The sequence below is a fragment of the Oreochromis aureus genome, linkage group 3, assembly GCF_013358895.1.
Source record: "Oreochromis aureus strain Israel breed Guangdong linkage group 3, ZZ_aureus, whole genome shotgun sequence".
In the NCBI taxonomy this organism is placed as follows: Eukaryota; Metazoa; Chordata; class Actinopteri; order Cichliformes; family Cichlidae; genus Oreochromis; species Oreochromis aureus.
The window spans coordinates 85258010-85273000 of record NC_052944.1 but is presented as its reverse complement, the minus strand read 5'-3'; the positions used below and the strand labels follow the sequence as shown (position 1 = coordinate 85273000).

General features: G+C 41.4%; 1 protein-coding gene across 2 annotated transcripts; it reads right to left on the bottom strand.

Moving 5' to 3' along the window:
- LOC116318363 (P2Y purinoceptor 14-like) lies at positions 1–13749 on the bottom strand. Of its 2 annotated transcripts, XM_039608278.1 has the most exons (5): positions 13449–13749; positions 4293–4429; positions 1620–1728; positions 1259–1518; positions 1–971 (listed from the first exon to the last, which is right to left on the bottom strand). In XM_039608278.1, the coding sequence occupies exons 3-5, from the start codon at positions 1722–1724 to the stop codon at positions 305–307; spliced, it is 1032 nt and encodes a 343-aa protein (XP_039464212.1). In that variant the 5' UTR covers positions 1725–1728; positions 4293–4429; positions 13449–13749; the 3' UTR covers positions 1–304. The 2 variants fall into 2 exon arrangements, with proteins under 2 accessions (XP_039464212.1, XP_039464213.1); XM_039608279.1 differs by lacking the exon at positions 4293–4429.
- Between the last annotated feature and the right edge of the window lie 1242 nt (positions 13750–14991).

Here is a 14991-nt window from a genome sequence, read left to right as displayed (position 1 = left end):
TCTGGGCATTCCTCGCTACACTGAGTTTTGTGTTCGGGATGAACCAGTTTCTGTCTGAGTGTGTTGCTGGGTCTAAAGTACACTGGGATGTCTTCTGCTTTCCTTTCCAAAAACTCGTACAGATTCATCCATAATCAAGTTATTTGTTATGGACTTCTCATGGGCCAAGATCAGCAAATTCCTCTTTCTTTAATGTAACAAAAGTAAATAATCTTTACTAAAATTGCTGAGATTATATCAGTATATGAAACGTAGAGAACTGTTGAGTGCAGAGTTGAAAGCTGCTTGATGCCTGCTTCTGTGCTCACAGTGTTGTGTCTGTCTCCTGCAGGGTTAATGCTCCTTGCTGCTCCTTGCTGAGCTCACTCTCTTCAGTTGCTTGTTGGATATTGGTCATAATGGACACCTTTCTCATCTTTGCCCGGAAAGACTTACAGAGGAAAAAGTAAACAACAGGGTCCAGGCAGACATTGAAAACTGCCACCATGGTGGTCACCTCCATTATATAGTTCAAGACTGAGACAACAGAGAAATTGCTCTGCAGAAGACTATAGGGAAGACGAACCAGGTGATAGGGGACAAAACAAACACAGAAGATGCTGACCAGCACTAACATGTTCCTGCGAGACTTCACAAGCTTCTCAGAGCCAGAGGAGGCCAGCTGCCTCTGCTGTGCCTGCAACACCCTGCGGGAGGTGCTGTAGTAGAAGAAGACCATACATATGGAGACCAACAAGAAGATAATGGGAGATAAAGTGTGGATGATTGTGAAGAACAGCCTGACCGATTCGCTAAAGAAGGGATCACAGCAGCTGGGGTTAGAGGTCACTGGGGTCTGGGTGATGAAAAACAGGATGGTGTATGTCACAGCTGGAACCAGGAGAAAAACCCAGGTAATGATGGAAATGACATAGGAAGTTTTTACTGTCTGCAGGATGTGAGTTCCTAAAGGTTGGATGATCTTTAGATACCTGAAGAGAGAAGACAAGGGGGCTGAGTAGATGAATCAGTCACTATTTATTAATTAATGGTTTCAAATCAGCAGAAATCATTAATAAAGTCAAAATTCTTGTCAGTGCTTTAGTCAGTCACTATTCATTAATCAGGCACAGTGGTTTCAGATCCGTAGAAATTAATAAAGTCAAAAGTGATGTCAGTGATTTAGTCAGGCTGTCAAAATTTGTAGTAAAAAACCTTGTCATGAAATGCAGTGTGAAATCAGTAAAAGGTTCCTCTAAGCTTCATCATGAAGTTTTACCTGTTGGCAGCGATGTAGCCCATGAATATGATGCTGGCGTACATGTTGAGGAAGATGGCACAAGCTCCAAAACTACAGTAGAGCTGCCGAATGATGACAGAGCTGCTTGCATAGTGGGTGATGCGGAGTGGCAAAGAGAGGCAGAGCAGGAAGTCAGCAGCTGTCAGGTTTTTCAGGTAGATCTTCAAGCTGCTCGATGTCCGCTGCTGTGCTCCACAAAAGTGAAACTTCATGATGAAGCCATTGAGGATTAAACCCACCTAAAGAAACACAGAAAGGATGGAGAGGACAGGACTTCAGTACATACACTGAGAACCTTTAACACATTTCTAACAACACAATGTGACTATTTGAAACTTACCAGGAACACTAGCGTGTAGACCAGCATAAAGAAAGGATAGGCTGAAGTGTTAACAGCATCACAGGTCTGGTTGGAAGATGAAGTCACATTTGTTGTGTCAACCATGTTTCTAGAGTTGAAAAATAAATCCAATTTATTGAGATCAAGGAGCAGTCATAGAAATCCACTGCTCAGTCTTAAGTGACCTATTATTCTAACAGTTTATCATTAGTATTGTTTTTTAATTCGTTCTTCTTTTTTTCAGATCTAAATCACCATACTCAGTGTCTCAAGACCAGTGTTGGGCAAGGTACTTTGAAAAAGTAATTACTAGGAAAAGTAACCATTGTGTTACTTTAAACTTTTTTTAACCCTCTGCGGTCCAGGGTTTAATTGGCCGTTTTTGACTACTTTGCCTACTTGCCTTTCTTTTCAGCATGATCTCACATGTCTGAATTTACTTTTTTTTCATTTTGACATACTGCATTAACACAATTGATCTGAAATCAGACAAAAACATAAATTCAGAATCAAAGTCATAGTTTTTACTGTAACAACCAAAATCATATTTAAAAAATCATTTTCGTGGCTTGATGTCAGGAGTGTCGTGTGTGTGGAGGCGAGGAAGAGACGACCCAAACGCAGAACTCATAGTGAAAAATGATGCAGATTTATTGGATCGAGAGAATTAACAAAGCAGGAACGGCAGGACTGACTAACTGACTGAGAGACTGGTTGAACATAGGCAGGAACGACAACAATGACGATATCAATGACGCGACCATGAACTGGTGAGACTGAGGAACTTAAATACACAGGTTGAATGATGACGATGATTGGAAACAGGTGAGTACAGGGCTGAACATAATCTGACTAAAGACACATGCAGTGGAACTAGGGTGGCACAGATAAACACGAGCACGTAGAAAAGAAACTGAACACGAACAAACTTAAATCACTGGGTCAACGACCCTGGAACCCTGACAGTACCCACTCCCCCTTCAAAGGCCGGTACCTGGCAGCCGAAAGAAAGAAAAACCTGAACAGTTCGGGTGGAGGGGGTCGAGGAGTCCAAAACAAAGTAGTTCCTGTGGGCGGCCACGTGGCCAGCGACTGAGGCAACTAAGCAGATCGAGAGGCCCACCACACGGAAGCCAGTGGCGGCGACTGAGCAGGTCCGGAGGCCGGCCACGCCGAAGGCAGTGGTGGCGACTGAGCAGGTCCGGAGGCCGGCCACGCCGAAGGCAGTGGTGGCGACTGAGCAGGTCCGGAGGCCGGCCACGCCGAAGGCAGTGGTGGCGTTTGAGCAGGTCCGGAGGCCGGCCAGGCCTGCGGCAAGGTCCAGTCAGCAGCCTGGAAGGTGGCTGAGCTATAGGGGACTGGAGAACAGGAGACTGATCTCACAAGTTTTACAAAGAACAGAGTTTGCAGCTATTTGCCTAAAAACGCAGCCACATGCCTGATACCTACAGGCCTTACAGCAGGAGGTGTATCACTCCTTTTTTCACCTGGAGACAGCGTTTGCATTGCAGTCTGCCTTTGGAAGCTTTTTGACAGTAACTGTGACATTCAGCAGTTGCCTCTTGTTCTGACACAGAACACAAAACCATCGACTACACAACTCACTAATTACACTCTCTAAACACACTAAACGTCACAAATCTCTCACATCTTAAAACTCTCTCTCTTTCGTTCTCTCACAACCATCACTCCTAAAACCTCCCCCTCTTCCTAAACATCCAAATACCATGGTGCCATATCATTTTTTTGATTGGTCAACATTGTACATTTTTCCACCAATAGGAAAGGGTGTTTTTTGTTTTCTAAACTTTCGGGGGGTCATCAGCAGAGACTGCTTTCTAGCGCCGTCCTTAGACAGTAAATGTGACGACAGTATTCAGGAAAAAACACAGCGTTTTTTCTTTTTTTTATCATGACTCTGGTTTTACCTGGCCTATCAACACAATTTAAAAATGGGTACATAGCATCTTATTACTATGCTACCTTAAATTAGTCATATGACTGGTTTACCACAACTACTTTATTCTTGCTCAGCAGTGCTCATGCGATTGCTTTCCCCCTGCCCCTCCCCCATCATAACTTGCACATTAAACAAGTATCAACTGTTTAACTTCCTTCTCTAATCTGATCAATGTTTCTACATTTGTTACGTTCCTTAGTATCTGGCTTTTCTAAAAAAACAATTGAAAAGCCGAAATTGGGTCATCATACGCCTCAGTACATAGATTAAAACTGTCATCTGCAATAGCAACTGGATAAAATTGTTAACAAGGGCCACAGTATGTGTGTCATGTATAAATGCAGAGAAGAAATACCTGTATGCAGATGGAAAATGACCAAATATACATAAATACAAAAATACAACACTTTTAAATATAATGTTGTGTTACTCACAGATTGTTCATAACAAATGCAAAAAATGAGTGTAAGGTTGATTTGCAGGCTAGTTAGCAGCTCTTAGTTAATAAAAAAAAAGTTATAGAGCTGTAGGTTCTGCATCTTGAACCCTGCCAGAAACCAGCTGTGATGCTGCGATAGCTGTATCGAAGGAACATAGTGTTTCTCTTCTAGCGCGTCAGAGCTGGTAAAGTATCTTTTATATATGCATATCTTAAGGTAAACATGAAATCAGTAGAAGAAAAAAGAGAAGGATGAAAAACAAGCAGGACTCACCTATGTTTCTGCAGTTGTCAATGAGTAGGAAAAGCTGCTTGAGCTTTTAGGTGCTCTTTTATCGTATTGCTTTAAATCTGGAAACACCGCGATCACACTTCTACCCTGCACTCTCACTTACTTCCTGTTTGTCTTCACTGCAACAAAAGTGCAACAGATTTAGAAACACACAAAAAACATGTCACTGTCTATAGAGAGGGAGAGAGAGAGAGCAAAGGGGAGAGACAAGAAAACTCCTTATCTGCATTTTAAGACAGTATGTGACACACCGTAATGTGTGGAAGCGTTATTATGTGATTTAACTTTTGTGTATTGTATAAATTTCCAGGTGTATTTTTGTTAAAGAAGGCCCTTAATTTGGTGAGTTTGGTTGGAGAGTCAACATGTTGTGCGATCCCAAGTTGCGCCACAAGGGGGCACCTCCACCCTAGTGAGATGGTTTAGTGCGGGGATGTCGAACTCCAGGCCTCGAGGGCCGGTGTCCTGCAGGTTTTAGATCTCACCCTGTTTCAACACACCTGAATCAAATGATTAGTTCATTACCAGGCCTCTGGAGAACTTCAAGACATGTTGAGGAGGTCATTTAGCCATTTAAATCAGCTGCGTTGGACCAGGGACACATCTAAAACCTGCAGGACACCGGCCCCTGAGGCCTGGAGTTCGACACCTGTGGTTTAGTGTGACGCTACCGCTCGTCTTCAGATCTGGCAGAAGCCAGGGAGGAAAACACACTACCTGTAGTCCACCTGTTTTTTTCAGGTTAGTAAATAATAAGGCAACACATGTGGTCCACATGATTAAGATGCCAAATAAGGGTAAAACCCGACCAACAGTTTGTCTTGGTGGGATCTGTATTTGTTTGTATTTTCTCTTTGAAACGTGTTATGGTTAAGAGAGTAGAGCTAGCTTAGCTCACCGCATGCTGGAGTAGCCTTTGTCTTTGGCTTCTTCTAAATTGAAGGCACTCTCTTGTAACAACAGTACACCACAGCTCCTCTATATTAGTGAGTTCACAGAGACAGTTTGATGTTCTACCACTGTAATTGTCTAAAGTTAGTGTAATAACAACTCTGGTCACTCTGAAATGTTGATGTGGAGATTTCCAATACAAGTTTTTTATCTGGTACAGTACGAATGTTTATTCTATTAAACTATGTGTGGGGAAAAAGAGTGTGATGTGTAACTTTGAGTAACAAACAACAGGTATGACTGTTTAGATTTTTTTTTGTATTATTTTAGTTTACTCAGATTTTAGTAATGTGACACAAAGACATTAAGAAGTTTTTGCAACCTATAGTGAGCACATGAATGTGTATAAATAAAGCTTTAGCAGATGCGGGAGAGGAAAACACACTACCTGTCGTCCATCTCATCATTTACTCTTTTTTTTCAGGACCAGATATAAGCTGTTTGTTGCCCTCTTACTAGGGGTGTGTTACATGTACACTAAGCAGAAGGAATGCAGCTGGAGACTAGATTGTGTCTGCACCCCTTTCCAGGACGAAACAACAAAGATTCATGAATACATCAGGAAGATAGTCACGACTTATTATTTGCTTAGTAAATATCTCAGGCAGCTGAAGCCAGAGAAAAAAGAAGAGCAAGAGGAACCATCATTGAAAACATGGTATTTAGCACCAACAGATAGAAGAAGTGGCTGATATTAGAAATCTGGACCAGTGGATGGACAAAGCTGGGCTGAAAGATGGCACAGTGGCACTAATCATGGCAACACAGCAACTCTAAAAACAAGATCAATAGTGTCATGGACCATGTTGAGTTTCAAGGGTTTTGCTGTATGTTTCCATTCTTCCCATTAGTCCAGGTTCTGCCTGTCTGGGCTAAGTTCCTGTTTGTGGGTGTATATTTGCAAACACTAAATAACTAGATGAAAGACCCATGGCCTCACGATACAGATTCCACACTCAGGTAATTTTGGGGATACAGATGGTGGGCTCCACAATACTGTCTGTAATCTTTTTATTTTTACCAGTCATCATCAGTCATCATATTGTTTACTTGGATTATATTCAGATTTTTTTTTTTTTTTGTCTCTGAAGGATAAATGGGTCCATGCCTGCCATGTGCTACAAGATAGAAAAGTAAAGATAGAAAAATGTGAATTTTTGGTCACTGGACGTGTTGCTTTGGCTCTGATCTCGTCTAACTCGAACCCTCAGAAAGTCTCACAGTCTTGTTCTCTAAAACCTAAAGAATTATGTATTATTATGGTACCTGGGATAGTGTGCAGCTCCGATCTGACCCTGATGAGGACGGACGGATGGATAGATAATTCATAAATTAATTGCTAGTTACAGTTAAGGGACTACTCAGTGAACAGAACTCTGGGTCTTTGCAGCCTGACTACAGTGTTGGAAAGATGAGTGGGGCTGTTCCAATTTTCCTAACTTTACCGAGAGCTTTTTTATAGAATAACAAACAGTTTTTCCAGAGCAAACTTTTCTTTTAAATGAGTGCAACATCATTTTCTTTCTATCTTATGAAAATTTATACTTAAACTTATTTATTGTTCCAGTAACCCATCTTAATAGTTCACTACACACATGGATGGTGGTATTTTAATAAAGCTCTGTCTTTAATATCAAATGGTTTCCTACTGTAGCTCCACGGTCTCCTCTCAGATATGGACAGCCTTAACAGTGACAGAAAGCAGCCAGCTGCCCATCTCAATAAGTGGTTCTACACATTGTGTGTATATAAGTCATGTCCAAATTCATGGGCTGCATTCTCCTGAGGACCCGGCCTTCACGGTCTATGTGGGCCGGGTCCTCAAAAGGTCGGGTAGGCTGAAAGTAAAGCCCTGTGAAATTGGACAGTGTAGCCTTCGGATTTGCATCACTGCTGTCTCGGTGGAGTTTAATAAACTCGGCTGTCTGCTCCTTGCTATCTAAAATATAACAGGTCACGCGCTATGAATTCTGGGATAGGTTGGGCAACTAACGACAGACCCGACCCATCCTTCAGATTCAGAGAAACAGAGGACTCATTTGTCGACTGCATTCGGAGGAGTCTACGAATTTGGACAGCCTTTGTTGCATCACTGTGACATAATTGGCCTGCAAATGCATCCCATGAATTTGGACATCCGTACAGCCACAACTCATTAGACTAGGAACCCATTTTACATTGTGGGCCACATAAAGCCCATATTGATTTGAAGTGGGATGAATTCTCCTTTCTGACAATGAAATATGAATATCCATGCAAACTCCACACAGAAAGACCCCAGCCTGATGGTGGAATTGAACTCAGGACCTTCTTGCTGTGCAGCAACAGTGCTAACCACCGTGTCATGAAATATGAATATGAATGTGTCAAATTTACATTCATGTATTCATTGATTGGCCTGCATTTTTTTTTAAGAATATCTTTGTCAATTTACAAGAAATGTCTTATTTTATTTTTTTATACTAGATATTGAAAAACATTTCTTGGTTATTTAATTGTTTTGTACTTCATTATCATGGTGTAGTATGAATGACCTTTAGTAGGAAAAGCTGTAATACATATGAAAATACAATTAAAAATCAAAATTTTGTGCCTTCCTTTACATTTTTTGAAGCTTTCCAGTGGACCAGATTTATGTTTCACACCGTTGCAATAGAGGGATAAGACAACTTTTTAGTGTAACAGAGAATCTGAAAATGAAAACCTACATGCTATCCTGCAATGCCAACTTTAATACTAATAAACTTAAAAAAAACATCTTTATCAACAGGCAAACTGAAAAATACAAACAAACTGGAACAAAAGCAAAGCCATGAAATGAAACCTGGAATTATTGCGTTAGAAAAAACAAAGATATCAGGAAATAACATATGGTAGTTCCAGAAATGATGCTCAGTAGTGACATCAGCTATATCACAGTTTTTCCTCATCTTTCTGGGTGAGTGGCTTCATCGTCCTGGAAACAGGACGTTAGCTGTACAGTAAATAATTGTCTCAAATTAAATGTAAATAAAAAGAAAATTGAGTCATCAAGTCCTGGAGCATAGCACAAAGCGAACATATTAAATGTTAAAATTCAGTAATTGTCCTTTTGAACAATATAATTTCATTTTGAACTAATGACAGTGAACATAATATTTCTGTTTTTAATGCCTGTGTGTGACAGTAATGAGACACGTTGTTGAAGTTTGTAAAATAATAGAGTTACAGTTATAGTTAAAATAATGATATCTGAAACATGACTTCAGCTGCACCACAGTTACTTAAGCATAGAAACCAGTTGGTGATCCCCAGGCAACATCATGTTGCCATGGATAAAAACATGTGCTCTTGCTGGTTGTTCTTTGGCTAATGCTGGTTAAAGTCACTTGTACTGAAGGTGTTTCACCAAAATCCTCCTTGTTTTTTCTTTAGTCACTTTTGTAGATGTTAACTTTTCTAAATCACTCATTATTTAGTCCATGAGGTGTCACCATAAAGTTTAGACTATGATGCAAAATGGAAACTGTCAAGGTCCGATGATCTTCACCGGTCGACCTGCATTTTTGTTGTGTTCTCACTTCCTCTCCCTCTCATTTCCCTCTGTATGTGTTGTTTATGTTTATCAAGGTCACGCGCTCTTGGGAGCGTTCCCGTGCTGGAGGCGTCAAACCTGCCGCTAATCTTCTTGGCCTGACTATTTAACAGAGGAATCGGGCCTCAGTCAGCCCTGGAGTACTAAGTATTAAGTGGAACTTGGAACTGAGAGGAGAGAGGAGGAGAGTTATGAGAGCTGAATCATCCCTGAGGAAAGGGTTTGGAAGTCACTGTGTTTTTGCACATCACTACCATGGACATTGTCCAGAGAAGAGGAGGACACCATGCTAGAGCACTATCTATTGTACACAGACAGTGTTGGGGAGTAACACAGTTACATATTTAAAATAAAATTTGAGTAACTGTAGTCCATTACAGTTACCTTTTAAAAAGGTGATATTCAGAATACAATTACTTTGTTGAAATAAATGAATTACATAGCAGTCTGTTCCTGTTTCATATGTTAGGCTATGCCCTTTCAGTTGTTATTTTTTTTAAATTTTTGGTAATTCCACGCCAGTGGAAACCCAAACAATCGTGGTTCAAGAGTTGGGAGTTCGCCTTGTAATCAGAAGGTTGCCCGTTCGAGCCCTGGCTTGGACAGTCTCGGTCGTTGTGTCCTTGGGCAAGACATTTCACTCGTTGCCTACTGGTGGTGGTCAGAGGGCCCGGTGGCGCCAGTATTTGGCAGCCTCGCCCCTGTCAGTGCGCCCCAGGGTGGCTGTGGCTACAATGTAGCTTGCCATGTGTGAATGGGTGGATGACTGGACGTGTAAAGCGCTTTGGGGTCCTTACTAGTAAAAGCACTATACAAATACAGGCCATTTACCATTTATTTTTCGGCTACGAGCCCGACACGGAACCCGACGTATTAGCCAGAGGTCCCTTTATTACGGTTCGCAGCCGAGGACTTTCGGTAACAGTAATAAATCACTCAGAAATAGTACATTCACGTAGTTGTAAAAAGCATGATAATATATTAAGTAATCCAAAGTATTCACAATACGTTACTCTCATTGAGTAACATAACGGAATACGTTACAAAATACATTTTGGGGCATGTATTCTATAGTGGAATACATTTTAAAAGTAACCTTCCCAACACCGTGTCTGAGCGAGTGAGGGAGAAAAAGGAGAAAAGTATGAGTTGTCATCGAGCCTTTCAGCGCCTCTCTCTGTCTCTCGCTAGCAAAGTAAAACTAGTTTTCAACTACAACCTGATGTATTAGCCAGAGGTCCCTTTAGACCTACAGTCCACCCTACTGTTACTCATTTTATATTAAGATTTTAAAATCTAACATAATGGAATATGTTACAAAATACATTTTGGGGCATGTATTCTGTAATCTGTGGAATACATTTTAAAAGTAACCTTCCCAACTCTGTACATAGACCTGTTGCTTGTTTTCACCACACTGTAAATAAACCCACTTTTTATCTTCAAGGAGCTCTGCAGTTGGGTCCAATCATTTGCCACATCCTGACAGAATGCTCCAGCGCCAGTAATGGACTCTGTGGACTCCGACCCTGTTAACATGAGTTGTCACTTCAAACTGGCCTTTGAGAACATCATGAGAAGATTCTGCACCAGATCTCTAAAGAACAAAGCGTGCTGCTTCAGCCAGTCACTATGCTGAAAGGTATGCAGCAAGCCCCTTGCACGGCAGGCAAAAATGTTCCACCTCCTTTAACTAAATGTGGCTACCACTCTCTCCACCTCCAACACAAACAGAGCACATGCTGCCTGTTCCAAAGACGTTTTCTGGTGAATTGGATAAATGTGGTGGCTTTTTAACTCAGTGTGCTTTAGTCTTCTGGCAGCAGACCCAAGCCTGTGCAGCAGACAGACAGACAGGTGCAAAGATCACACTCATGGTGCAGCTAATGACAGGAAGGGCTTTGAAATGGTCTCAGGCTGTGTTAAGTGCAAACCCACATGTAACCTATAAGGAAGTTTCGGACAAATTTTGCTGTGTGGTCGATAAAGGCTCCAACCAAGACTTGGACAGGGAAAAAGGAGTGTGGCTGACTTTTAAGTGGACTTCTGGATTTTGGCTATGGAGACCGGTTGGAAGGAGAAGGCACTCTGGGAGGATTCCTTAACAGCCTCAACGAAGGACTAAAATGTGAGTTAGCCACAAAGGAGTTACCCAAATCTTTGGAAGCTCTGGTAAACATATGCAATAGGTTAAACGATCACATGCGGGAATACGGAAGGAGGCCTTGGGAGTGGCCCAAAGTGGCCCCAACCACTTCGGCTAGCTCTTTCTCATCTGGAGGAGAGGGAGTGGAGCATAAACCTTGGAAGGAGGAAGACCCAATGCAGTTGGGGCGAGAGCCTCCGACTAGAAGAAGAAAAGTCAGAAGGGTGAGTGCTCATGCCCATTGCCACTAAAACATCTGACCCGTCAGTAGCAGTGGGGCTACTGATCACCGACTCTCTCAGAGTAGGCATAATCTTCCCCTCCACATCTCCTCTAGGGGCAGGGTTCTTTTTTGTTTTTTGAAAGAAAGACGAGACCCTTCATCCCTGCATTGACTTTTGTGGTCTGAACAAGATAACTATTAAAAATAAATAACCTTTGGTGGCATCAGCGTTTGAATTGCTCCAGGGAGCAACAATTGTTGCCTAGCTAGATCTCCGAAATGCCTATCACCTTGGTCATGCCCTTCGGTCTCACCAATGCCCTAGCTGTCTTCCAGGCCTTGGTCAATGACGTTCTGCGTAACTCCCTTAAGCACTTTGTCTTCATGTATTTAAATCACATTCCCATCTTCGCTAAAACCTGAGTGGAACATGGTGAGAAATATAAGTTTCACCTTCAGACTTTTCCCTTCCTGGGTTTTATTGTTGAACAGCGACAACTGAAAGCAGATCCTGCACAACATAAAAGCAGTGATTAAGTGGCATGTACGTGAAACTGACATTTCTCACCTCTCCCAAACAGCAGTTTGTGTGGTCACCAGCAGCACAACAAGCATTTGAGCAACTGAAGTGCCTATTTTCTTCTGCCCCAGTTCTCATCCAGGCAGATTTGACAAAACTATTCATTGTGGAATGGACGCCGTGGACTTGGACGTGGGAGCGATTCTTTCACAAAGAATAGAAGGCAAACTGCACCCCTGTGCCTTTTTCTCATATTGTCTTTCTCGGGCAAAAGGAACTATGACGTTGGTGACCGGGAGTTCCTTGCGATTAAGCTAGCTCTGGAGGAGTGACGCCACTGGTTGGAGGGGAATGAGCACCTGGTTTTGGTCTGGACCGACCATAAGAATCTATCCTACATTCAGACAGCCAAACGCCTCAATGCCAGACAAGCCAGGTGGGCTTTGTTTTTTGCTCGTTTTAATTTGACCATAACTTGCAGAACAGGTTCATGCAATTCTAAGCCAGATGCTCTCTCCCACCAATTCGCACCTGATGAAGAACTGGAGGAGGAGAAGGGCATGACAGAAACAAAGGTATTTTATCTTTAAAGTCAATGTAATTAATATTATTACTAACATATTACAGACCCACACTTTAATAGTTTGATTTGATGTTTGGGTTTTTTACTCTTTTTTTTTTTCTCGGGGTCTTTTTTCATGTTTGTTTGTGAGATTCCTTACTTAAACCTTACTAGACAACGACCTGGACCTCAGTATCACCAAGACAAAAGAACTGGTAGTCAGAAGGAGGAAGTCTGAGCTGCAGCCTGTCAGCATCAACGGGGAGTGTGTGGAGAGTTTCTCCAGTTTCAAGTTGTGCACATAGACACAGACCTCCAGTGGAGCTCTAACACCTCTGCGGTTTTAAAAGAAGGCCCAACAGCGTCTCTGTTTTCTGAAAATCCTCAGAAAAATGCACATGTAGAAGGAGCTGCTGACCGTCTTCTACAACTGCTCCAGATGCAGTATGTGCTGACATACTGCATCTGTGTGTGATTCTTCAGCTGCACCATGGCACACAGAAAGGCACTTCAGAGGTTCATTAATATGGCCCCAAAAAATAATTGGACATCCTTTTCCCTCCCTGAAGGACCTGTACAGCACTCAGTGTCTCAAGAGGGCATGCAGCGTCCTACGGGACTGTACACACCAGGTATTTACACACACCATTAGGCAGGAGATTCAGGCTGCTGAGATCGCAGGCAAACAGACTAAAGGACAACTTTTACAACAGGGCAATAGCCTTAATGCAATTGAAACAGCTGAACTGATTGGCTACCTCCCTGGACTTTTTTGGGTTCTGTAACTACAACAACAATAATATTTATTAAAAAAAACAAGATGCAATATAAAAATTAGTGTGCAACAATAACAGTGTGCAATACACATACCCTTATTCTTCATTTTATTTAAATTAAGTTCCTGTGTCGTGTTGTGTTATATGTAGTGCCAACATGGGATAGTTTTCCCAATTTATTTGTACTATGGACGACTGTGCAATGACAATAAAGGTTATCTTATCTGTTATCTTAAACTACACGTAAAGTAAAAAAGAGTACTGGTCATCCTGCATAGCAAAGGAAGCCTAATACTAGTTTCAGTAAGAATTTCAAATAATATTTCAAATATCATCTTAATCCCCTAATCCTAGTCACTAAAATAAAAATAAAAACTCTAGCTCACCAACTCAGGGAGTCCACTTCAGGTTTTCTTTATCGCCTCTACAGTTCAGTTTGTCTTTCACGCAAAGTAGTTCCTGTTTTAGCAGCCTTTCGTCAAGACACGAAACATCAAGCCTTTCTCTTCCATGTTTTTTTCTTTTCTTTTTTACCTACTGCTCAATGAGTTCATGCAATCCAATTTAGGAAGCCAAGTGGCTGATCTTCAGATTTCCTGGTGTTTCAATAGCTTGCTCTGCTAATCTGTAAACAAGGAAGGAGGATGAGAGGCGAGTTCAGAGGGCTGCAGGAAGTAGGCTGAACGACCTCACCATACCACCTTAGCTGAGTGTATAAGATGCATTTAGCTTCAGAGCTGATCCTAGTGCTCTCTCTTCAGCTCACATCTGCTCCTGTTTTATGGGTGTGTGTTTAACTTTGGAGGAACAAATCAGTGAGCGGTGGCTGTGTTTAAGTTTCGAGCACTTAGGCAGTCACACACTCACAGGATGCTGTTTTCAAAAGGTAACATATGCATATCTTGTGTTTTGTTTTCATATTATGAACCCCAAAATATTAAAGACAAAATCTGAAAATATTTTAATTGAGCAGCTGGAAAAGGTCTTTGATTAGATGACAGTTAATGAAAAAACAAATAAGAAGGCAGTGAACTTCACATTCAGGAGCTCTTCTTGTGCTCACACCAAATGTTTACATAACACTCATAACTTATAAAATAAGCATACACTTATAAAATATGACCATAAATCCCCAGCTTCTGACTTCAGCTTGTTTCATATCCCCACTGTGATGTCTCACAGCACAATCACCATTTATACTGGGACTTGAACAAAAAAAGGCATGTTGATGAGTGCTGAAAGCATCGGGGGGAGGGGGGTGCAATTTGCTAAGAGACATCCAGCCAGGTATTAGTGCATGTTTATATTTGAGCCCATATGTATACTTTTGAGCCTGCATGCTGTGCATTCATTCCACCTTGTAAACAGAACAGATTACCATGAATCCAGCTCCATGATGAATGTGTGCAACTTTCTCATCATCACTTAACAATTCATGTTGTACACCTGTGTATTTTTATTATTTACTTTAAATGTACAGCACTTCTTGACAGCTTTGGTTTTTTTAAGTGCTGTATAAATAAAGATGATGTTTTAAGTGTTTGAGAAAAATAAAAACTTCTGATGATGAGAATGGTGACTCATGTGGGTTAAACAGGTGACAGACTGCTGAGCTGCTTCAAAACATGCTGAAACCACATAATTTGCATTGTGCACATGTGGGTGACTATGTGGGTTATTAAACATGACAGGTCTGCAGTAAAACAGGTTTTATCAGAAACAGGAAACTGGACAACCACAGAGGTGCTAGTTTCATAAAACAGTTTTGAAAAACTGCATCACTGAAGCAACTTAAAGGAAGCTAATTACATATAAATACAGATAACTGTTTAACCTACCTACATGCTAGAGTGGAGTGGAAAATAGATAAGAAATTAGGCCACATGTATAGTGGAATGTTGCAGCTACTTTTAAAATTTGTGATTTCTT